This window comes from Amblyraja radiata, chromosome 20 (genome assembly GCF_010909765.2).
Source record: "Amblyraja radiata isolate CabotCenter1 chromosome 20, sAmbRad1.1.pri, whole genome shotgun sequence".
Classification (NCBI taxonomy): Eukaryota; Metazoa; Chordata; class Chondrichthyes; order Rajiformes; family Rajidae; genus Amblyraja; species Amblyraja radiata.
In genome coordinates this window covers 13,218,640-13,244,190 of record NC_045975.1, presented here as the reverse complement: position 1 = coordinate 13,244,190, position 25,551 = coordinate 13,218,640, and the positions used below count along the sequence as shown (strand labels likewise).

The 25,551-nt window shown below is 47.5% G+C and overlaps 3 protein-coding genes across 6 annotated transcripts in view; all 3 read left to right on the top strand.

Annotated features, from left to right (window-relative positions):
• Positions 1–402: 402 nt before the first annotated feature.
• Positions 403–3,388, top strand: pigy (phosphatidylinositol glycan anchor biosynthesis class Y). The gene is made up of 2 exons (XM_033038860.1): positions 403–459; positions 1,900–3,388. The coding sequence occupies exon 2, from the start codon at positions 2,129–2,131 to the stop codon at positions 2,345–2,347; it is 219 nt and encodes a 72-aa protein (XP_032894751.1). The 5' UTR covers positions 403–459; positions 1,900–2,128; the 3' UTR covers positions 2,348–3,388.
• Positions 452–3,388, top strand: pyurf (PIGY upstream open reading frame). The gene is made up of 2 exons (XM_033038859.1): positions 452–674; positions 1,900–3,388. The coding sequence occupies exons 1-2, from the start codon at positions 490–492 to the stop codon at positions 2,048–2,050; spliced, it is 336 nt and encodes a 111-aa protein (XP_032894750.1). The 5' UTR covers positions 452–489; the 3' UTR covers positions 2,051–3,388.
• A 13,244-nt stretch (positions 3,389–16,632) lies between these two features.
• Positions 16,633–25,551, top strand: part of usp47 (ubiquitin specific peptidase 47) — a 106,251-nt gene continuing 97,332 nt past the window's right edge. For 2 of the 4 annotated variants that reach the window (XM_033038839.1, XM_033038838.1), the window contains exon 1: positions 16,666–16,894. In XM_033038839.1, coding sequence (XP_032894730.1) covers positions 16,856–16,894 — 39 coding nt within the window. In that variant the 5' untranslated portion in view covers positions 16,666–16,855. Of the gene's footprint in view, positions 16,895–25,551 lie in introns of all 4 variants that reach the window. The other 2 variants (XM_033038842.1, XM_033038841.1) reach the window with 2 other exon arrangements.

Below are 25,551 nucleotides of genomic sequence, written 5' to 3'. Positions count from 1 at the left end.
GGACGGAATGGCCTGGCTGGATGCACTGGAGGGGCTGACTGGCGTGGTACCGGTAGAGGGGCTGAATGGCTGGCGGGACGGTCTAGAGGGGCTGAATGGCCTGGGGGACGATCCAGCGTGGCTGAATGGCCTACGGGACAGACTAGAGGGATTGTATCATACAATGTATGCATGTGGAATGGGCTAGAGGGGTTGAATGGCCTGGAGGGATGATCCAGAGGGGCTGAATGGCCTGAGGGACGATCTAGAGGGGCTGAATGGCCTGGAAGGACGGTCTCGAGGGGTTGAGTGGCCTGGCGGGACAGTCTAGAGGGATTGAATGCATGTGGGACGGGCTAAATGGTCTGGAGAGGCTCGGCTAGACGGGCTGAGCGGCCTGTGGGGGGCGGTGGCGGAGGTTGGCGCTTTGACGGCGCTGGGCGGAGGCGGAAAGGGGCGGCGCGGCCGGCTGGGCGGGCGGTGAGTTGAGTTGAGTTGAGTAGCGGCGCGATGCTGAGGGCCGCAATGATGGCGCTGGCGCGGTTCAGGCCCGCAGCTGCAGCGGGCAACCGCCGGGGGATCCACCGCAGTCCCCGCCGGCACAGCACCGGACCCGAGACCGCCGGGCCCGCACCAGCGCCAGACCCCGAGCTCCTGGCCTACCTGGTCTGCCCGCTCTCCCGGCGGCGCCTGAGGTCGGTGCGGCTGCGGGGAGGCTGCGGCCACCGGCGGGTTAGGTTAAGGTCAAGAGGGAGGAGAGGGGCAGAGTGTGGGCTCAGCACAAGGCCATGGTTATTGGGGTGAATGATGAAGGCCATGGATATTGGGATCCGTGGTGAATGTCGTTGTTATTGTGGTCCCTCGTGAAGGTCATAGTTATTGGGGTCACAGGCCAGTTTGAGGTCAATAGTGAAGACCATGGTTATAGGGAGGCTGCACGTAAGGTCATCAGGGGAGGAACTGCAGATGCTGGAAAATTGAAGGTAGACAAAAATGCTGGAGAAACTCAATGGGTGAGGCAGCATCTATGGAGCGAAGGAAATAGGTAACTTGTCGGGTCAAGACCCTTCTTCAGGGAGGAGGTCTTTTGGCCCAACTTGTCCAGGCCAACCTAGATACCTTACCTGAGCTGGTCCCATTTACATAGATACATAGAAAATAGTTGCAGGAGTAGGCCATTTGGCCCTTCGAGCCTGCACCGCCATTCAATATGATCATGGCTGATCATCCAACTCAGTATCCCTCCCGTACCTGCCTTCTCTCCATACCCCCTGATCCCTTGAGCCACAAAGGCTACATCTAACTCCCTCTTAAATATAGCCAATGAACTGGCCTCAACTACCTTCTGTGGCAGAAAGTTCCAGAGATTCACCCCCTTTTCCATTTGCCTGCATGTTGCCCATATCCCTATATCTATGTCTTTTAAATGCTGTTATTGTACCTGCCTCAACTACTTTATCTGACAGCTCATTCCATACCCACCACCCTCTGGAAAAACCTTCCCCTCTGGTCCCCTTTAAATCTCATAAATCTGTGCCCTTCCAATCTTGGCTCCCCCTACCCTGTGGAATATCCTTAGAAAAGATTGACCATGTGATCCATGCCCCTCGTCATATTATAAACCTCCTTCAGTATACCTCACACCCCCCCCCTATGCTCCAGGGCAAAGTGTACTAAGTTTACCTGCCTCTCATAACTCAAGCACTCGAGTCCCAGTCACATTCTTGTGGATAATTTCTGCACCCTTTCCATCTTAATCACACCCTTCCTATCGCTGGACAACCAGAACTGCACACAGTACTCTGTGTAGTCTCACCAATAACTTGTACAATGGTTTATTTTACACTCAAAAGATTGAAGCATTTCTATCTGTTCCAACTCAGCTCTTTACTCTTCAAACCTGCGTCTGTGCATCTGTAGGTACGAGGAATCCACCAACCAGCTGATCAACGACGAGCTTGGAATAGCCTATCCGATCATCGACGGTATTCCCAACATGATCCCGCAGGAGGCCCAACGAATCCAGAAAAGTGAAGAGGGCAGCAAGGAGGAAGAAAGCTCCCAGCAGTGAGGGGGGTGGCTCCTGGGATACGGGAGGGGTTCGTAGAGACGGAGATTTGTGTGTTTGAACCACTCCGCCAGCTGTACCATGATGTCAGTGCACCTCTCGACTCTCACAGTGCTGGTTCCTCTGCTGTCTCTCGGCGGCTTGCTGTATTCGGCGATGTTCGACAAGGATTTCCCCCGGGGCTGCACCAGTGCCGCCAGTGTGTGCTTCTACAGCCTCTTGCTCCCCATCACCATCCCCGTCTACGTGTTCTTCCACCTGTGGAACTGGATGGGAATCAAACTCTTCAGGCACAACTAGTCCCGTCTTAAAAACACTCATCTGTTCCAGGGCGGCAGCCCTGAGTTTACGGTCAAGAACTTTACCATTGGTTAGTCGTGTTTAACCCCTTGTGTGCGTGTTCCTGGTGGTGGGGATCGAAGATGTCCTTGAGACAAGGACCTGCAGATGGGCTGGAACCTTGAGTGCTGGAGTAACTCAGTGGGTCAGGCAGCATCCGTGGAGGGAATGGACAGATGATGTTTCAGGTTGAGACCATTCTTCAGACAGACTGAGACATTGCTCATTCCCTCAGATGCTGCGTGTCCTGCCGAGTTCCTCAAGCACGTTGTGCTTTAACGATGTCCTTGGTTGACTCGGTTCTCGATGTTGTGCGGTGTTTGTTTTCCGTCTTTCCCCATGTTCCCTAGTATTGTTGTCAGTCGAAGTCAGGGCATCTCATGGCCCTGTAAATCTTACTCTTGGTCAGATGACCATGTGTTGGACCCCGCAACCCTAGTCTGCGTTTCCACTTGCCCTCTGCTCAATGACGATTCGTATTCAGCCTGAATCAAAAGATTGTGGATTCTTGCCCCTTAATTTCAGCTGCCACTTCTAGTCCATAACCGAGGGGGTACTCAGTGATTTTGTCTGAAATCTCTGCGTCCTCTTACAGTAGAGAGATGCGAAGCCCCCTACTTTGAAGAGCAGCAGAGTTGTTGCCGCCCTGCCCCCAGGTCGAATATTTAACACTCAACAAAAACATCACCAGAACTTACGATCAGATTTCTATTGCGTTACATTTTGTGGGATCCTGCTCTGCACTGTTGCCAGCCAGGTCTTCATTTCGGTGCCAGTAGAGCAGGTTGGCATGTCCGGAGGGGCAATCCCTGGGGAGGTTCCCTCACTGTGGGCATGCGAAGGGACATTGATCGTCGTGGGAGGCCTTGGGCTCATTTCCTTGCAGCAGATTGTCACAAAAACCATCAAGCAGTCAACCATTCTAATATTCCTGTAGACATCACAATCACACTTGTTCCTGCTTGCAGTGTTCACCGTTAAATAAAAAGCAGTTTGACGCAATAATCTCTGAATTTATTTCAAAGGTTTGACTGTTTTATGATTGTTCTTTCCATGGGAGAGGGCTGGGGTGTGGAGATAACATCTGAGGTTTTATGCTGTACGCTTATACTGGAGATAAAAATGCTCCTGATTTGACGAAGAGCCAAGCTGCTGAGCGAGGGTAGCCAGGACAACGAGAGACTCTGCAGATTTTGGGGAGAGAGTTCCTCTGGCATCACGTGGGGGATATCCGAGAGGCACCATAAATATTTAGCTAAGTTGGGAGATAGTTTAGAGATACAGCGAGGAAACAGGCCCTTCAGCCCACCGAGTCTGCGCCGACCAGCGATCATCCCATAGACTAGCACTGGGGACAATTAACAATTTTTACTGAAGCCAATTAACCTACAAACCTATACGTCTTTGGAGTGTGGGAGGAAACCAGAGCATCCAGAGAAAACCCACACAGTCATGGGAGAAATACAAACTCTGTATAGACAGCAGCCGTAGTCAGGATTGAACCCGAGTCTCTGGCTTGCAAGGCAGCTTCTCTACAGCTGTGCCACCATGTCACCCCTCAAGGCCTCTAAATTTCAATCATCCTTTTTCAGAAGTACTTTCTTCCTATACCCAAACGATGTTTGAAAGTCCGTGCCTCATTCCCCGATAGTATTGGTTTATTGTTGCCACATGTACTGAGACAATACTAAAATCTTTGTGTGCTATCCAGTCCGGTTATACTATGCATGAATACATCAAGTAGTGCAAAGACAAAATATTCAGTGTACAGAATATAGTGTTGCAGCTATAGAGAAAGCACAAATAAAAAATAAAATGTAAGGGCCGCTGTGATGTAGATATGGACATCGGGAATTCAATCTTAGCTTATGAGAGGGTACACAAAATTGCTGGGGAAACTCAGCGGGTGCAGCAGCATCTATGGAGCGAAGGAAATAGGCGACGTTTCGGGCCGAAACCCTTCTTCAGACTCAAGCTTATGAGAGGTCTGCTCAAAAGTCTGATAACAGAGGGGAAGAAGCGGTACCTGAATCTGGTGGTAAGTGCTTCCTAGACTTTCAGGGGAGTGGGACCAACGGACTAACCAGCTAACGCTAGCCTTTGCATCCATGTCATTCTCTGACATTACTGTCACCAGTTGCTTTTTCCCAGCTCCATCCCTTTCTGCCTTCCGCAGAGGGTGCTCTCTCCACAACTCCTTGGTTCACTCATTCCATCTCACCCGAACCACCTCCTCCATGGGTACTTTCCCCTGCAACCGCAGGAGATGTAACACCTGTCCCAATACCTCCTCCCTTGCCTCAATCCAGGGACCCCAGCAGTCCTTCCAGGTGAGAGATGTTTACGTACAGCTCCTCTAACCTCGTCTACTGCATCTGGTGTTCCCAAAGTGAGCTTTACTTTGGCGAGGCCAAGCATTGATTCAGCGACTGTTTCGCTGAACACGTGCATTCGGTCCACTAAGGCTGTTTGGATCTCCCAGTTGCTAACCACTTTAACTTATTCCAATTCCAACACTGACCTTTCTGTCCAGGGCCTCCTCCGTTGCTGGAGTAAGGCCAAATGCAAACTGGAGGTACAGCACATCAAATTCCGCTTGGGCAGCATAAAACCCAACAGTATGAACATGGAATTTTTCGATTTCCTCCAACTAATCCCCCCACACTCCCCCACCCCCACCACCTATCTCTCCTGCCCCCGTTCGCCATCTGGACTCCCATCTGCATCACCTTTCCCCCTGCTACTTGCCTTCATCTGGCTTCCCAATGCCCAAATATTCAACCCCATCGCACACCCCTGCTTTTATCTTTGCCCTTTGTTCCAACCATCTGCCTAGCAAACGCCCTCCTTGCCTGCGTCCATCTACCTGTTCCCTGCCACGCTTTGTTCTGCCTCTCCCCTCTGAATCAGTCTGAAGAAGGTCACCACCTGAAACATCACCTGAACGAAGCGAACCTTTGAGTTACTTTCGTATTTTGTATCCTTTTGTGTATTAACCACCATCTGCACAGCACCTTGTTTCAAACAAAGGTGATTCTGCACACTGAAATGGCGTGGCCCCACACCTACACTCTACAAAGGGTCACCGCCATCCTCTCACAGTCAACGGGGTGGGTAGTGAGTGGTGCCTCTGCACCGACACTCCCCGCCAGCCCCATCCCAAGTGTAAACCGCCTCAAAGCTGATTTTGACCTTTGTGAGCAGCCAAGTTTTGTTCTTTACATACCTCAACATCTTGCTTTAGAACCCACTGTGTCAGGTTGAGGAGGAGGCTCAGTGGGAGCGCTCTCATCCGTTCGAGGTTCGAATCCCGCTCCCAGGATGTGGGTCAACATTCCTGCTGCAGTACTGGGAGAACCTCCCACAGCGGGTGCTTGCTTGCACGTCCCATCCTGGACCAGATTCCACATGCAGTCACACATACCTGGGCTCAGGGCCTGGCAGACATTGATGCAGAGACGACAACCTGGCTGCTCAACACCCAGCTTGAGATCTAACTATTTCTTTGGTTTGTCTTTCATTCACAAGAAGAAGGGCCCGATCCAGCTGTGCTGCATCTGCAAACTGGCCACAATCCATCTGTGCTCCGTCAACACACCTAGCCCAGAGCCAGCTGTGCCCGATCCTTATCCCCGTACCCGAACCAGCTGTGCTCCATCTTCAATCTATCTCCGATCCAGCTGTGCTCTACCCGCACACTGGGCCCAATCCAGCAGTGTTATGTTTGCACACTTGGCCCCAATCCCAGCTGTGCTCAATCCATAAGCCTATTCCTGCTCTGCTGCGTACCAGACTCCAGCTCCCAATCCCAGCCTAGCATCTGTCACCAATCCTATCGTATTCCGACAATTTGGGATGAACACCATGAATCCGAGCATTGGGAGCACCCGGTGGGGACCAGGGAAGGAGCTCCCTCAACTCCTGGTCCAACTATTTTCCAACACCTCAGCCCTGTCTAACAAAGAGTCTGTGGACCCAACATCGGCCTTGTCAGATCCCAGAGAACCGTGGTAGAGGCAAGTCACCGCTGATCCCAAGGGAATACCAGAGAACTGTAAGCATATCATTACGTTGGAAAGAGTGCTGAAGAGATTCACCAGGATTCAGTCTGAAGAAGGGTTTCGGCCCGAAACGTCGCCTATTTCCTTCGCTCCATAGATGCTGCTGCACCCGCTGAGTTTCCCCAGCAATTTTGTGTACCCTCGATATTCCAGCATCTGCAGTTCCCTTTTGAACACTTCACCAGGATGTTACCTGGATGTGCGGGGTTGAGTTATGGGGAGAGGTTGGACTTCTTTCTTTGGAGCGTAGGAAGCTAAGGGGTGACCTTATTGAGATGTACAAGATCGTGAGGAGCATGGATAAAATGTACACTCATGGTCTCGTTTCCATAGGGTAGGGGATTCTAAAACTAGAAGGCATAGTCTTCTTGTGAGAGGACATGAGATTTAAGAGGGACTTCAGGGGAAACTCTCAGTCTGTATCTGGAAAAATGCTGCCAGCGGAAGCTACATAACTGGATACATTATGACTTTTAAAAGACATTCGGACAGATGTGGAGAGAGAGGAAGAGTTTAAAGTGATATGGGCCAAATGCAGGCAATTAGGACTAACCCAATATTCCAACTTTGATGGGCCAAATGGCCTGTTTTCATGCTGTACCGCTCTGAGACAAAAGAGCAGAATGTGGATAGTGTGCTCCAGTGCTGGAGAGTCCAAGCAAGGTGTTAAGATGCTGCACGGTTGCTTTTGATGCACAGGTTCTTCATGGTGTGCTGAAGTCATGAAATAGTTTCATAAATGTAAGCCTTTAAATGTGGAGACATTTAGCTGCTTAATCTGCCCTCGGCAGTAGCAGATTAAAGACCAAAGTTATTTTTACAGTTCAGCTTCATTATCAACTGTTGTACACGAGAGGTGATTGAATGGCCAGTTGATTGGGGAGCTGATGACGTTATTGGCAAGATCACATTACGTTTCAGGTTTCCTACTCACTGAAATTATCTGCACGCATTTAGAATCCAGTCAGTTTGTGGTATCGTGACTGGCAGAAATACTTAATGAGTGAAACACTTTTATATTTAACTTGTTGGAGCCATAGTCATACATCACGGAAACAGGGCGTTCAGCCCAACTTTCCCATGCCAACTAAGTTGCCTCATCTACGCTAGTCCCATGTGCCTGCATTTGGCTCATACTCCTCCAAATCTTTCCCATCCATGTATCTGTCCAAATGTCTTTTAAATGTTGTTATACTGTGGCACTGCCTCAATGATCTCCTCCATATTCCCACCACCCTCTGTGCAAAAGAGCTAACCCCCAGGTTCCTATTAAATGTTTCCCATCACCCTAAACTTATGAACTCTCATTCTTGATTCTCATACTCCGAGTACAAGACTGCATTCGCCCTATTTATTCCTCTCATGAAGCCCCTCTATAAGATCTCCCATCAGCCTCCTCTCGACCCAAAAAATATTTTTTACCGTACCTTAGTACATGTGACAAATCAACTACCATTTAAACATTGTCAAAAACACGGAGATAGGCTCTTTGGCCCAACTTGTCCATGCCGATCACGTTGCCTAATTGACTTCGTCCCTCTTGCCTTTATTTGGCCCGTATCTCTGCAAATCTTCCCTCTCCAATGTACTTGTCCAGGTACTTTTCTATCCTTTACAATTTGCTGCCGGTGAAGGATTTCCAGGATTTAGACCCCGTGATGATGAAGGAATGGCGATGCATTTCTAATTCAGGATGGCGCGTGACTTAGAGGGCAACCTGTACGTGGTGGAGTTCCCCTGCGCCTGCTGCCCTCGAACGTCCTGATGGTAAAGTTAATCGGTTTGGGAGTGCTGTCAGAATACCCTGGGCGGGGAACCGCTGTGCATTTTGCAGAAGGTGCACAGTGCAGACACTGCTCGACCCAGGCTCTGAGCTGTACTGGTCATCTCTCAGTGCCAAAATTTGGAGCCAGCCACAATGAGGGAATGACAATATTTGTGATGATGTGTGCCCCGGAGGGGAACCTCAGTCTGAAGATGGACCTGACCCGAAATGTAATTTATCCATTCCCTCCAAAGATGCTGCCTGCCTGAGTTCCACCAGCACTTTGTGTTTTGCTTAAGATTCCAGTTTCTGCGGTTTCTTGTGCCTCAAAGTTTCCCTGAGTCTGCTGCTCTTGTTGTGAGTCTTGCTCTGAGTCTGCTATTTAAGGCCACGGGTTTAGATACTACAGTGACAGAAGCTTGGTGTTTTGAAGTTGATCTTTTAAACGTTTCACACTGCAGCGATAGTGTGCCTGATCAAGCAAGCTGCTTTGTTTTGAGGAAAAAAGACACAAAATGCTGGAGTAATAATAATAATAATAATGGATGGGATTTATATAGCACCTTTCTAATACTCAAGGCGCTTTACATCGCATTATTCATTCACTCCTCAGTCACACTCGGTGGTGGTAAGCTACTTCTGTAGCCACAGCTGCCCTGGGGCAGACTGACGGAAGCGTGGCTGCCAATCTGCGCCTACGGCCCCTCTGACCGCCACCAATCACTCACACACATTCACACACAGGCAAAGGTGGGTGAAGTGTCTTGCCCAAGGACACAACGACAGTATGCACTCCAAGCGGGATTCGAACCGGCTACCTTCCGGTTGCCAGCCGAACACTTAGCCCATTGTGCCATCTGTCGTCCCGGAGTAACTCAGCGGATCAGGCAGCATCGCTGGAGAAAAGGAATGTAATGTTTTGGGTCAAGACCCTTCTTCAGACTGAGAATCGGGGAGAGGGGTAGTAGAGGTATGAAAAGATACAAAGAGCAAATTAATAAAATATATGCAAAAGGACAAATCAAAGCCGGTGACGACGATCAAGCTGGAGCCCACAATGGTCCATTGTTGCCTGAGGAGAAGGTGATGACGAGTGAAACTAAACAGGACGACAGTGAAACTAGAAGGACAACTAGGATGGGGGAGGGATGGAGAAAGAGGGGATGCATGGGTTACTTGAAGTTAGAGAAATCAATACTCATACCGTTGGGCTGTAAGCTGCCCAAGCGAAATAGCAGGTGCTGTTCCTCCAATTTACGCTTGGCTTCACTGACAGTGGTGGTGGCCTAGGGCAGAAGGGTCAGTCTGTGTTGAGTTTTGAGAGTTGTTGGAGCTGCCTTCACCCAGGCAAGAGCAGGAAGTTTCATTGCTGTCTATGCGGTATGATTCCTGACATGATGGTGGAATGGCTATGGGGGGTCGGAAGGCGAGTCACTCACTGCACGATCCCCAGCCTGTGTTGTGATGTGCCTGAGATCAGAGACTGGAGATGCTGTGAGACTTCAATGGGAGAGGAATTCCAAAAGGTCACGGAACAGAGACCAAATTCACTCCTGCTGTTTCCTGAATTCTTTCATCAAACGGCCTTTTAGACGATCACATCAGTGAATCTTGGGGAGGAGTTCAGGGTGCAAGAGTGGTCATTGTTCCAGTGGTGTGACTGACTTTGTAGCATTGTAAATGACAGGGTGCAGAGAAGAGTGCGGTGGAACAGAGGGAACTTGGGGTATAAAGACATGGTTCCCTGGGTACAGGGCAGACAAGGTGGTGAAGAACTACTTGCATCGGTAGGGCGGACTTCAAAATGATGAATGCTTGCCTTCATTGGATGGAACGTGGAGTACAGATGTTGGATGTCATGTTACAGCCGTATAGGATATTGGTTGGACTATATATGAAATATTGTGTGCAGTACTCGTTGTATTACTATAGGAAGGAAGTCATTAAACTAGAGAGGGTGCAGAAAACCGGAGTCACCTTATTGATGCATATTGTTGTAACTGGGGCCACCCTACAGATGAAAGTTGTTGTCGTAACCCAGGCCGCCCTTCAGTTGCAAGTTGTTGTAGCATGTTGTTGTTCAGACTGCAGAAGGGTCTCGACCTGCAACGTCAGCCATTCCTTCTCTCCACAGATGCTGCCAGTCCCGCTAAATTACTCCAGCATTTTGTGCCTATCTTTGGTTAACACTCCAGTAGATATCTTTAAAGGGAGAGAGGGGGGAGGGAGTCACAGTCATAGAATTGTATAGCACGGTTTGTTCGCTCGTGTGTCAGACACCGCATTGCTCGCTATTAGCTTCCGTCGTCGTCAAACATGTTGACAGAATTGGTCGCTCGATGCGTCACTGAGTGCATCGTGTCGTCGTTTCCGGGGATCACCATGAGGAGGCTTCTGTCATGATCCCCTACAGCATGGTAATAGGCTCTTTGCCCACCTGACCAAGTTAGCCTGCATTGGGTTCATAGCTCCCTAAACCATGATATTCATATACCCGCCCAAATGGAAGCTCATTCCAGATATGGACTACCCTCCTTGTGAAAATAAATGCTCATGAGATCCCTCTAAATCCTCTCCCATGTCAGCTTAGCCTATGTCCTCTAGTTTTAGAATCCTCTACCCTGGAAAAAAAGACTGAGCGTTCACTTTATCCATCCCTCTCATGATCACCCCTCAGCTGCCTATGCTTCAAAGAAAAAGAGTCCCAGCCTATCCAATCTCTCCCCATAATAAAACACAAAGTGCTGGAGAAACATAGAGGGCCCGGCAGCATCTTTGGAGGGAATGGAGAGACGACGTATCAGATCCAGACCCTTCAGACTGATTGTAGTAGTGAGGGAGAAAGGTGGAAAAGAGAGCTGGGGGTGAAACAAAGCCTGGCAAGTAATAGGTGGAAGGTAGACACAAAATGCTGGAGTAACTCAGTGGGACAGGCAGCATCTCTGGAGAGAAGGAATGTAATCTAAGTATATAAGATAAGTATGTAATATAAGAATATAAGTAATAGGTGGATACAGGTGAGGGGAGGGGGTGATTGACCGATGGGTAGAGTAAGTGACAAAGACTAGAGATGAAAAGGAGACTTGAACCCATAACCTTCTGATTCAGAACATACTAAGCTGAAAATACACAGAATGGAAACAGTCCCAAAATGTTAATGACAACCATCAACACCCACATATCTACTTAGACTAACCCTAGCTCAATCCCACATTCTCGTCCATTCTGCCTGCCCACCTAGATTCTACCACTCAGCAATTTACGGTGGCCAATTATCCTATGAGCCTGCACGTTTTGGGGATTTGGGTGAGGAAACTGGAGCATCTGAATGAAAGGATGTGCGAACTCCACACAGGCACCACCCAAGGTTGTTATTTATCCTCGTCTCTAGCGTTGTGAGACAGCAGCTCTACCAGCTGCACCACTGTGCGTAGCTATTGTATTACTTGATCATCTTATATATTTGAACATAGTAAAGATAAAGAAGGGGTTAAATTAGGAAATAAATAAACTAAGTGTCGATGTGGTGGTCAATGGTGAGTAGCTTAGATGGGACATCTTGGTCTGCGTGGATAGGTTGTGCCAAATGGCTGTATAACTCTATAATAGATGAGATGTTAAAAATGTATTTTGGGGTTGAATGTACTTCACCAAATGTCACAAACAATGTCCCTGTGGTCAGCACGTAAACTTTATTTCCCAAACATAAAACTAGGAAAAGATTCCCTGCTGGTGAAGTGGACATCTTGGTGATTTCCAAATCGGTTTCATCGGAGAACCGGCTGCAACTAACACATCTTCTCGCAAATCTGTAAATTCCTGTAAACATTGACCACAGTCAGGAGCTACATTGTTGGTCTGTCAGATCAAGGTTACGCGTCACTCTGGGCGACACTGTGCACTTCACTGTTTCATTTTGAAACCTGAGGGAAAGCTGATAATGTGGATGTCATCTGTGATTTACTGGGCCACCCTTGTGCTTCTGAATCAGAATAGAATATGCCTATATCAGGAGGGGTGTGTGGCTTGGTGTGGAGCCTGCAGGTGGTGGTATATCCATGCACCCTCTCTGTCTCTCTTCATTTTGTGCAAGAGGTCATAAGTTTGGGAGGTGCTATCGCAGTAGCCTAATCATGCAACATCAGTGCCATAAGCAGATTGTGCCTTTTTATTTTGACTTTTTTGCAGTATCACAGTCCAGTTGCTCTGCAAAAACTGATAATTTATTGTATATTTATTGTTATTTTGCCTGTAAAACACATTAAATGAGAATTTAAACATTCTGCTTCATATCCAGTACATGTGACAAATAAGAACTTTGGACACTGCAGCCACTGCATGCTGGTGTTGGATGGAGTGAAGGAAGATGCATTGCAATGGTTCATGAGTGCTGGGAACAGAATTAGGCCATTCGGCCCATCTAGTCTACTCCACAGTTCAATCATGGCTGATCTATCTTTCCTTCTCAACCCCATTCTTCTGCCTTCTCCCCATCTCTGACACCCTTACTAATTAAGTGGTGCTAAGCTGTATGAGTGCTGTATGAGCAGCGTTCATCTAGATATTGGAGTGTGTTCCATTACACTCTTGACTTGTGCCTTGTAGAGGGTGGAAAGGTTTTGGGGTGATGGAAGGGAGGAACTCACTATTGGACTCTCAGCCTCCCGGCAAGACAATGTATCGATGTGGCTGATCCAGTGTTGGTATGAACATTGATGGAGGGGGACGCATGATCATGCTGTCATAGAGCAAGACGGCATGGAAAAAAGCCCTTCGGCCCATCTTGTCAATGTCGACCAAGTTGTCATTCTGGGCGAGCCATTTGCCTGCATTTGGCCCATATCCCTCTACATCCTTCCTATCCATATATCTGTCCAAATATCTCGTAATAGTCAGAATTGTATATGCATGCTATCCTCTGGCAGCTTTCCAAATATGGACTACCCTCTGAGTGTAAATGGTCCAAATTAAACCTCTCCAGTTTCACTATGTACACCTCACTAAGTTATCCCTCAGCCTCCTACGCCCCAAAGAAAAAAGGTACCGGCATCTCCAACATCTCCCAATAACTCAAGTCCAGGTAACATCCTGGTTAATCTCTTTTGCACTCTTTCCAGCTTATTCATAATGCCATTGAATATCAAATGTAGGTATTTTGATATTTTTGTAGGAAATGATTGCTGCCAGACATGTTCCACTGATCAGACATCAATTGAATATTATCAGTCTGGTCTCAACCCACTGTCCCACTGAGTTCCTTCAACACTTTGCATTTTGCTCAGCATTCCAGATTCTGCAATTTCTTGTATCTCCGAATGTTATCTATGATTTGCTGCATGGACTGCCTTGTCTGATGGGCAAGGGCTGATTATGGATAGTCAGCATGATTTTGTCTGTGGGAGATTGTGTTTCATAAATCTGATTGAGTTTTTTGAAGATGTGTCCAAAAAGGTGGATGAGGGCAGAGATGAAGATGTACAGTGTTCAAAAGGGAACTGCAGATGCTGGAATATCGAAGGTACACAAAATTGCTGGGGAAACTCAGCGGGTGCAGCAGCATCTATGGAGCGAAGGAAATAGGCGACGTTTCGGGCCGAAACCCTTCTTCAGACTGATGGGGGGTGGGGGGGGAGAAAGAAGGAAAAGGGGAGGAGGAGGAGGAGCCCAAGGGCGGGCGGATGGGAGGGTGGGAGGAGACAGCTAGAGGGTTAAGGAAGGGGAGGAGACAGCAAGGGCTAGCAAAATTGGGAGAATTCAATGTTAATGCCATACGGACGCAAGGTCCCCAGACGGAATATGAGGTGCTGTTCCTCCAATTTCCGCTGTTGCTCACTCTGGCAATGGAGGGGACCCAGGACAGAGAGGTCGGATTGGGAATGGGAGGGGGAGTTGAAGTGCTGAGCCACCGGGAGTTCAGGTAGGTTATTGCGGACTGAGCGGAGGTGTTCGGCGAAACGATCGCCCAACCTACGTTTGGTCTCCCCGATGTAAATCAGCTGACATCTAGAGCAGCGGATGCAGTAGATGAGGTTGGAGGAGATACAGGTGAACCTTTGTCGCACCTGGAACGACTGCTTGGGTCCTTGAATGGAGTCGAGGGGGGAGGTGAAGGGACAGGTGTTGCATTTCTTGCGGTTGCAACGGAAAGTGCCCGGGGAGGGGGTGGTGCGGGAGGGAAGGGAAGAATTGACGAGGGAGTTGCGGAGGGAGCGGTCTTTGCGGAAGGCAGACATGGGGGGAGATGGGAAGATGTGGCGAGTGGTGGGGTCACGTTGGAGGTGGCGGAAATGGCGGAGGATTATGTGTTGTATTTGCCGGCTGGTGGGGTGAAAGGTGAGGACCAGAGGGACTCTGCCCTTGTTGCGAGTGCGGGGATGGGGAGAGAGAGCAGTGTTACGGGGTGTGGATGAGACCCTGGTGTGAGCCTCATTTATGGTGGCGGAGGGGAATCCCCGTTCCCTGAAGAACGAGGACATTTCCGATGCCCTGGTATGGAATGTACATATGGATTTCAGCAAGACATTTGACAAGGTTCCGCATGGTAGGTTGCTCTGGAAGGTTAGATCACCTGGGATCCAATGAGAGTTAGCTTAATGGAAGGAAGCAGAGGGTGATGGAGGTAGGTTGATTTCTGGACTGGAGACCTGTGAATGGCAGTGTGCCTCAAGGTTCACTGATGAAACCATTGCTGTTTGTCATCTATATCAATGATTTAGATGAAAATGGGACTGAACCCTCCTATCACCAATTAGAGAGTGGTCCTGTCCACTTTTTTTCTCATTTATTAAATTGATTACAGTGTACGTTTACATATTCTGTCGTACACAAAGAGACTTTGACTCTTGACCTACCATCTAATTCATCGGAGACCCTCGGACTATTGTTAATTGACCTTTTCTGAACTTCATCTTGCACTAAATATTATTCTCTTCATCCTGTATCTGTACACTGTGGGCGACTTGATCGTAATCATGTATAGCCTTTCCGCTGACTGGATAGCACGCAACAAAAAAAGCTTTTCAATGTACCTCAGTACAGTAAACTATACCAAACTAAACACAGTTTGCAAATGACACTAAAGTGGGTGGTATTGTAGATAGTTTAAATGGTTGTCAAAAATTGGAGCAGGGTCTTGATCGATTGGGCAGGTGGGCTGAGGGATGTTTGATGGCGTTTAATACAGAGAGGTGCGAGATGTTGCACTTTGGGAAGCCTATCTGTGGCAGGACCTACAGAGTGAATGACAGGGATCTGGCTCGTGTTACAGAGCAGATGGATCTAAGATTGCTGGTACATAGTTCCTTGCAAGTGGCATCACAAGTAGATAGGGTGGTTAAGAAGGCTTTTGGCACATTGACCTTCATCGTTGAGTATTGAGTGTAGAAGTTGGGAGGTCGTGTTACAGTTGTACAGGATATTGGTGAGGCCACATTTGAAGGATTGTGTTCAGTTTTGGTCACCCATTATAAGAAAGATGTTGTTGAGCTGGAAAGGGTGTAGAGCAGATTTACACGAATGTTGCCAGCACTCGCGGGCCTGAGCTATAGGGAGAGTTTGAGCAGGCTAGGACTTTATTCCTTGAAGCACAGGAGGATGAGGGCTGATCTTATAGAGGTGTATAAGATCATGAGAAGATTAGATAGGGTAAATAAAGACTCTTTTACTCGGAATAGGAGAATCAAGAACCAGAGGACAAAGGTTTAAAGTGAGGGGGAAAAGATGTTAGGAATCTGAGGGGCAATCTTTTTACACAAAGTGTGGCAGGCATATGAACGGGCTCCCAGAGGAGGAAGTTGAGGCAAATACTATCACACCGTTTAAGAAATATTAGGACAAGTGCATGGATAGGAAAGGTTAGAAGGGATTATGGGACAAACCCAGCTAGGTACTAGTGTAGATTGGACATGTGGTGGCAAGTTGGGCCGAAGGGTCTGTTTCCATGTTGTATGATGTTTTCCAGAGAGAATTAGATATAGCTCTTAAGGCTAATGGAATCAAGGGATATGGGGAGAAAGCAGGAATGGGGTACTGATTTAGGATGATCAGCCATGGTCACATTGAATAGCAGTGTTGGCTCAAAGAATCGAATGGCCTACTCCTGCATCTATTTTTTAATGTTTCTATGACTATGAGATTCAACAATGTGCTCTGGTCCCCATGACCTTATAATGAAAGGAAGGTCATTGTTGAAGCAGCTGAAGATGGTTGTATCTAGGACGTTGCCTTGGAGATATGCAGGGGCTGGGATGAGATGAGAGTCCTCCAACACCTATTTTCCTTTGCACAAGTTGGGACGACTGCTTTTCATTCCTTTTCCCCAAGTTGTACCTTGTACCTTGAGGCCGAACATGCGCAATGGGGTGACCACGACAGTTCTCTTGCGTAGGAGGGCGGGGCGCAACGCGGTGACGTCGGCGATGCCCCCGCGGATGACGCAGCGCGCCACCGCGGGGGCCGCCATTTTGGTTGTTGCCCAGGCGCCCGGACCGAGTGGTCGTCCCATCAGCGGCGCCGGCTTATCTTTGTTTTGATTCTCTTTTGAGTTTATTTCGGCCTCGGGGTACATCGTCTGGAACATGTGTCAGCCCTGAGAAGTTCGCCGCCTCAGTACCCGGACTGGCGTTCCGCCCCGACCCCCGAGACATGGTGCCCAGTGAAGAGAACCAGCTGCTACCCCGGGAGGTGAGGCCGCTAGTGGGCGGAGAGGGGGATATGGGGAGAGGGGCGGGTCGAGGGACACGAGGGGGATAGAGGAACATGAGAGGGGCGGGTAGAGGAAAGGAGGGGGGAGAGGGACAAGGGGGGGGGGTTGAGGCACATGAGGGGGGGGGGGGGGGCTGGGAGAGAGGTATAGGTGGATGAAGGAAGGGGGCAGGAAGGGTATAAGGGCGGGTAGGTATAGTGGTAGGACTGGAGTTATAAGAGAGGGGTTCAGGAGGATGAGGGGACAGGAGGGGGTGAGGGGTGCCAGAGGTTGGAGGGTATAGGTAGGGAAGGAGAAGTGCAGAGTGTACAAGAGGAGGAGAAGTGGGTGTAGCAGTGCAGTAAGATGGGCATTGTTGTGGGAAGAGAAAGGGGTGGAGGAAGATGGGTGATGTGAGTTGAAGAGGAACAGATATAGGGGACGGTATGGTGTAGTCTATGTGGGGGAAGTATATGGAGTATACAGAAGATGGGGGAGAGGGCAAAGGGGGAACTTGGTATATGCGTGTTGGTTTGAGTGGACAAATGGGGAAGGAGGTGGCAGAGCTGAGAGATGGGGAAGTGAGTTAGATGTCAAAAGCCAAAAATTGGATGTGCTAGGGAAGAAGTGGTTTTGTGGGTCTTGGTATAGGAATGCTGTGACATTATCCCTCTTTCCCACTACTTCCCAGCTTGAAGACTAACTTTAAGATATTGGGATTAATTTTTTGTTTTTCATGTTGTCCTTGATTAAATGAGGGGAGCTATGCTGTTCCTTTCTGGGATGGGGAGGTTGTGAGCTGTGCTGCTCTGATTTAAGGTGTGATTTTAGTGATCTTCCTCTGTACCCAGAACTTGAGGATTATTACAAATGTGGCCATGTCTATTTATCTTTGGACCTATTTATGTTGGGGTATATGTTAAAAAAAAGAACACAGTCCAGAGCTTGTAGTTGATTGATTGCGTGAGCTGTGTTGCTGGCACGCCCTTTGCTCTGCACTTTGTTCTTTGAGGTGGTGGGGAGGCACAGGCTCTGTCATGCGGAGAAGCCCTTGGGTCGGATACAGTTTCATTCTGCCAGGAGTCATCAACATGTCTGCCTGAAATGTGTCTTGTTTTTATCAATGTATTGGATTATTGTCACATGCACTGAAATAGAGTGGAGAAACTTTATTTTGCATGCTATCTAGGCAACTCATACACATCATGAGTACATGCGACAATGTAAAAAGAGAAAATAAACAGAGTTCAGGATATGATGTTACAGTCACAAGGAAAAGCAGATTAAAACATGCCGAGGCCTGTCGCGAGAGGCAGGGAGATAGGGAATTAATCGTTACCGTACCAGTGGCCCATTCAAGAGTCTGATAACAGCGGTGAAGAAATTGTTCCAGATTTTTCTGCTACGTGGTTTCAAGCTTGAGACTAGTTTGTGTGGTGGACTGGACTGTGTTCATTTCTTGAAGTCTTGGGCAGAGTGGTTGCCTGCCGAGTTAAGAGTTTATTGTCAGATGTGCAATTATGGTGAGGTACAGGCAAAATGAAAAACTTACTGCATGACACAAAAATGGATTACATGTAAATTATACATAAATTACACAAATTCTACAAGGCAGTGAAAAAAAACATTTGTGCAAAGTAATTAGAAAATAAGTTCATGGTAGTGCAAAAGGTGGTCTACTTTTCTGTAGTCATGTTCTGTTGCTGAGGTAGGATTGGGGTTGTATTGTCCAAGATCCCATTGATTAGTATGGGTGTCAAGGGTTCAAGTCAAGTCAGATTTATTCGTCACGTGCACATAAAATGCAGTGAAATGAACTTGTCAGCAGCGGTACAATTAAAAAAAAGAACACACAATACACAATAAAAAATTTAACACAAACGTCCACCACAGCATTCATCACTGTGGTGGAAGGCACAAAATTTGGTCAGTCCTCCTCCATTTTCCCCTGTGGTCGGAACCACAACCCTCCGCAGTCGCAACTGCGGGCCGCCAGATGTTCAGACAAGGTACGTCCTGAATCGGTGCTTCCCTACCGTGGCTTCAAGATGGTGTAGGGCGCAGGCTGGCGGTCGAAGATCTAAAGTCCCCTCCGCGCCTCAGGGCCGGAGGTCACAGCTGTTCTCCAGGGATCCCCGGCGAGGGATCCCGCTCCGGGTGGTAAGTCCCCGTCGCGCCCGCAGTTAGAAGCAGGCCGCGGGCCGGCGGTCGGAGCTCTTCCCCGGGGTCCCCAACGAGGGATCCCAGGCTCCGTACGCCTGCCAGCTGGAAGCAACGCAGTCTGCGGCTTCTAGATGATGTAGTCCGCGGACCGGTGGTCGGAGCTCTTCTTCTCCGGGGTCCCGAACGAGGGATCCCAGGCTCCAGACGCCGCGCCAGCTGTAGCTCCGCAGACTGCGGCTTCAGGCTGCCGCGGGCCTGCGAACGGAGTGCTCCCTTACGGCGACCCCCGGCGAGGGCTCGCCCGCTCCGCGGTGAAAGAGGCTCCGCGGTGAAAGAGGCTGAAGCCCCGGGCGCGTCTCCGGGAAAGACTGCACCAATCCTTAGTGTTAGGCCGCGAGGGAGGCGACATGGAAAAAGTCGCCTCTCCATGGAGGAGGCGACCGAAGCGGTTTCCCCCTTACCCCCCTACAATGCCCCCACACAAGATACACAGAGAAACATTAAAAACACACATTGGGACATACTAAAAAAAACAAAACAAGTAGAAAAAACTCTTATCTATATCTCTTATGAAAGCTGGCACGTTGTCTTCTCGCATCCCCTTTCTGTAACCAGCAGTTAGATCCCTGGGTTCTGGGGAGAAGGCAGGAGAATGGGGTTAGATCAGCCATGATTGAATGTCGGAGTAGACTTGATGGGCCGAGTGGCCTAATTCTGCTCCTATCACATGAACATACGAACTAATCTGTAGGAAAGTAGCTGTTTCTGAACCTAATGATGTGCGACTTCAGGCTTTTATACCTCCTGCTTGGTGGAAACAGTGAGAGGAGGACATGACCTGGATCATGCCACCTCGAGGCACTGCGTTATGTAGATGCTCTCGGTGATGATAAGGGCTGTACTCCGATGGCTGAGTCCACCACTCTACACCCCCCTTGCATTCCTGTGTGTTGCAATCGCCATGCCAGGCCATGATGCCACCTGATATGACACTCTGTACATTGCTTGTATAGAAGTTTATTAGAGTATTCTGGGACACGCTGATTCTCTTTAAACTTCGAAGAAAGTCGAGGCACTGAAATGTTGCCTTTGTTAATAGAGCTATGCGGTGGGCCCAGGCTAAGTCATTCGATATATAAGTCCAGGAATTTGAACTGCAAATTCTCTCCACTACCAATGAAAGCTGGCACATTGACTTCTTGCATCCCCTTTCTGAAATCAGCAATTAGATCCCTGGCTTGTTGTCGTTGAGTGAGATTGTTATTGCGGCACAACTTAACCTGGTATCCTGTCTCTCTCCAGTTCACTGACTTGGCCAACAACAGTGGTGTCGTCATCTAATTTATAGACGGTAGTGGAGCTGTGCGGGATGTATGTGCTCTTGTCATTGAGATGGTCCAGATCAGAGCAGGGAGCCAGTGAGATAGGTTCTGCTGTTGACCTGTTGCGGCGATAGGCGAATTGAAGCGATCCAGGTCATTTCTGAAGCAGCAGTTAATTTGCTCCACAACACACCTCTCAAAACATTTTGTTGTTATGGCTGTAAGTGTTGCCGTATGATAGTCATTGAGGCAAGTTGCCATGCTTTTCTTGGGAGCAGTGGTACAATAGATGTCCTTTTGAAGCAGACAGGAACATCAAACAGCAGAAGTGAAAGTTTGAAGATATCCTTGCATACTCCAGCCCATGGTGTGTACAGGTCTTTAGCATTCGGCCATGTACGTTGTCTGGCTGGATGCTTTACACAGAACACTCTGACGTTGGCCTCAGAGACTGAGAGCACTGGGTAGTTGTGGGCTGTTCTGGCCCATATAGGCATGTCATCATTCATCCTTTCAAAGCATGCATAAAAGGCATTGAGCCGGAAGTGATGCATTGTTGCCACTGAAGACCATGCTCATAAGACATAGGAGCAAAATCCGGCCATTCAGCCCATCGAATCTGCTCCGTCAATAGATAATGTCTGATCTATTTCACACAAACTCTTTCTCCTGCCTTCTCCCCGTAACCTTTGAAGCCCTTACTAATCAAGAACCAATCTTTGCTTTAAAAATACGCAAAGACTTGGCCTGTTCCATTGTCTGTGGCAATTAATTTCACAGATTCACCACCCTCTGGCTAAAGAAATTTCCCCATATCCCCATTCTGAAGTGCGTCCTGTTATTCTGAGGCTGTGCTGTCTGGTCCCAGACTCTTTCACAACTGAAAATATCACTCTATCCAGGCCTTGTGCTACCAGGTTTCGTCTTGTACAAGGTGAAGGCATGCAAGCTGCACTACAGCTATAAAGCATTTGGATAGGATACTTTCTATAGGTTATCTTCAGAAATTGGTAGGAGTCACTGGAGACACGCTTATTCCCTCAGCCTTCTGAAGAAGTAGAGGCATTAGAAGTAGAGTACTTTCTTAGTCGTAGCCAGTGTGGTTGGACCAGAACAAATTGTCAGTAATATTTACACCCAGGTACTTGAAGCTCTTGACCATCTCCACTTCAGCACCGTAGATACAGATGCAGCAGAGCGTGCACATACTGAAGTTTTGATGACTTTGAGGAGAGATCGTTGTCATGACACCATGTTATTAAGCTCTTCATCTTCGTCCTGTACTGTCTTGTCATTGTTTGAGATTTGGTCTTTTACGGTGGTGTCATGTGCAAACTTGTAAATTGATTTCGAGCAGAATTTGCCCACACAGTCATGAGTGTATGGGGAATATAGTAAGGGGCTAAAAATGTGTATTAGAGAGGATATTTTGTCTGTCTTTACTTTCTGTTCAAAACAAACACAGAATGCATTGAGCTCATTGTACAGGGATGTGTTAGTGCCAGTGATTCTGGCCAACTTATCTTTGTAACCTGTTACAGTATGCAAGCCTTGCCACAATTGATTGATGTCTATGCGGTTAGTCTGGGACGCTAGCTTGGTCTGAAATTGCTTGTGGAAGTCGTAAATAGATTTCCTGTACAGGTGGGGATCACCCAACTTGAACACCTCAGACTTTGATCTCTACTGCAGAGTGGATTCTCACAGTTCATCCATAATTTCTGGTTGAGGAATGCTCTGATTTACTTTAATACACAAACCTCTACATACTTACTGATGAAGTTTGTGATTCATTTAGGCTGGCCGCTGAGTCCTTGAATTTGGACCAGTCCCCAGACTCAAAGCAATCTTGTCTGTTTCCACGGGTCAACACGGTATGGCTTTCTGTACCGATCCTCACACTTCAGTTTCTGCTAGTAAGTAGGGTGTAGGAGTGCAACCAGATGGCCAGATTTTCAAAATAAGGGCAGGGGATATAGTGGTAGACATCTTTGATTGTGTGGTTAAGGTGTTTGGGTCTCTGGAGGGATGGGGGAAGTGCTGATGTGTTTTGGTAACATGCTCTTGAGGTTAGCCTGGTTGAAGCTATGATGAACAAGACCATGGGTTATTGGTAGCGGTGTAAAATGCACCCAGTGTAACTTTCACATCCGCATGGGGTGGGATGTGAACTGCAGTTAGATAGCCAAAGGGAATTCCCTTGGCAGATAGTAGGGAACGCACTTCTCTGTTAGATGTTCCAGGTCCTAGGAGCAGGCGCTCGCTAGGACCACTACGTCTAACCACCATGAGGAGTTGATTTGGAAGCAGACACCTCTTCACCTAACCTTGGCCTAGGATGCCATAATATCGATCTGATGAAGTAAAAGGCCCTCAGATTGTATGCACCGTTAGGTGAAGCTGGGGTGAACCATGTCTCTGTAAAGCAGAGCAAACAGCAGTCCTCATGATTAGGTGTCCAAGTTCATCAGCTGGATGTTTTCCAGCAATATGGTGGAACTTGAAACCATGCTGTTTCAGTCTTGTGTGCAGCCCAGTGTGTCTCCTTGCTTCCTGGGTAAGTGGCAGGAAGTCAGTGTGTGGAATTGGCCATTCCAGGAGATAGGTGGGTGGCTGGTCTGAGTTGGCTCATGGTGTTTGGTGCTCTGCGAGGTCACATTCTTAGCCTGGGTCAAGTTGTGAGGTCGGCCCCTCTCGATGATCAGAGTGCTTGTCTAGGTTGGTCTTTCAAAAGGTCAGTAGGTTGCCCACACCTGCAGTGCTGTTCCAGGATCAGCAATCAGGTCTTATTGGTACCCGGTTGGGAGGCTGGGCCTCTGTCAGGTCCAGTGATCTGAATGAGATGTCTACTGCTTTGTGTGGCATATTCTCTTTCTGAGTGGACACGTTGGGCCGGTAGGCTGCAGGACTCGTTGGTTGGAGTGGGCCTTTTTCTTAGTTTTGCCAATTGGATACGGGTGTTGGCTTGGGGAGTCAGTTGTTCCTTGTGGACGGAAGGTCACAGGACCCAAAAATAGTTTGTGTGTCTGTGCGCATTTAGCATTGTAATGGATTAATTGCCTCTTTGGACCAGCTACAAATCCATGGTGATTTACTTTACTTTTCCAGGGTGCGTTGAAACCAGGAATTAATTGTGTACAATGACCGCATTTTTGAATTCAGTGTTTTTATTCTGACGTTGACTATGTTTTCTTATGTTTTCTTCCCACTTCTACCACAGCTGTCTGTTCCTTAAGTTAAAGCTCCATATTTGAGGCTTGATGATCGGATGCCCATCCTAGATAATGTCCAAAAGACAATCCAACACACTATTCACTGTATCTCAGATAAACCATGAAAATAGAGGCTGGTTTTCATAGAACCAAGTAAATCCATGTGATCTTAACAAAGTACCTGAGTTTGGCACTTAATTTTCCTTTAAAATGTTGTTGGTGTGTAAAACTATTTTGCTGTTTCAGTAGAGTATGTGGAATATGTACATCACTGAATTTTATATCTGCTTTTAAATACTGAATTTGGTTAGTCTGTTTGCACATATCACACTTATTGTATTTTCTCCACATCTGGGAACGCTGCATCATTTGGTTTGTTGTTAACTAAGCTAACCAGGTTTCCTTTATATTTTGAATGCCGTTCATTCTCTTGTATTTAAAATCATACAAGATCTAACTTATGAGAGAAAGGTTTAGACTGATAAAATTTGAGGGACGTGGTAGGGGGTTGAGATTTAGTGTATCCAAAAATTTATAATAGGATGAAACTTGCACTGTCATAATTTGTGTGTCTTTGTAAGTAGATAAACACTATACTTTTCTTTTCAACTCGTGTTTTTCAACCTGCGCAGAAGCCACGACTTCGTGTTACTGACTGCTTTTCAGGATTACCATCCATGACATGAGGGTCAGCTATTGTAGCAATATTGTACCAGCATATAGAATTGTACAGCATGTATAAAAAGTTGAGGGGAGCAGAGCAAGAACTAGCCAGCAATAAGTGGATCCAAGTGAGAAATGGTGGATTGGTAAATGGGACCGGGTGGAGGAGGGAGGGGTGGAGATAGTGATATTTCACTTCCCATCCCCATTCCCACAATGACTCATTCACTCTTTCAGGCTAGAGGAAGGGTCTCAACATAAAACATTGATTGCCCATTTTTGCTTCACAAATGCTGCCTGCCATGTTGTGTTCCTCCAGTAATTTTTTTGCACTTGATGTATTGGGACTGTGAACGAAGCATTAAAGTGGTACAAATACTCTTTGCAGAGTTGTGAAAAGATGGTCATTGAAATGTACCATGATAAAATGAGGTGCGAAAATATTGTCTTGTGTAACTGAAAGTGTTGTAGATTTTAAAAGTAAGACAGCATATGTTACTTTGGAAGTTTTGTTGCAAAGAGTGATAGAAAAGAGCTGGAAGTGGAATGTCCTTGTACACTGATATTCTTGTTTTAATGTGTGATGTACTAAAATAACAACTGTACGAAATTAGTTTTGTTTACAAGGCATTTTTGTCTGTCTTCTATAATTATCAAATTACAGACAGTCCCCAGTTATAATAGTTCTGTTCCTGAGAACTGTTTGTGACAATAAACACATTCAGTGCAGCACAGCAGGGTGGTGTTTGATTGCAGTGCAAAATCCGAGTATTGTAAAAGAATATTAAAGTAGAATAATGGAATCACTGAATGAGGTAGAGTTAAGAGTGGGAGTACGTGGCAGCACCTCTAGAGTTGGATAGCAGTGGGGAAGAGGCTGTTCTTAAGTCTGGCTTCCGGGCTTTCAAACCCTTATCTTCTCCCAGAAGGGAGAAATGATAAAAGGGCTTAGGAAGGAACTGCAGATGCTGGTTTAAGCCGAAGAAAGACACAAAAAGCTGGAGTAACTCAGCGGGTCAGACAACATCTCTGGAGAAAAGGAATAGGTGACATTTCAACATGTTCAAGGACAGGATCAAACACGGATCTCTGGCGTGTGAGGCAGCAAGTCTACCAGCTGTGCCACTATATTTTGTTTGCCTACACTATACTATTTTTGCTTAAGTCCAAGTCAAGAGTCAAGAGTTTTATTGTCATATGTCCCAGATATGACAATGAAATTATTGCTTGCTGCAGCACAACAGAATATGTAAACATAATACAGAACAGGGGATAAAGGTTCAGTGTGTCTATATA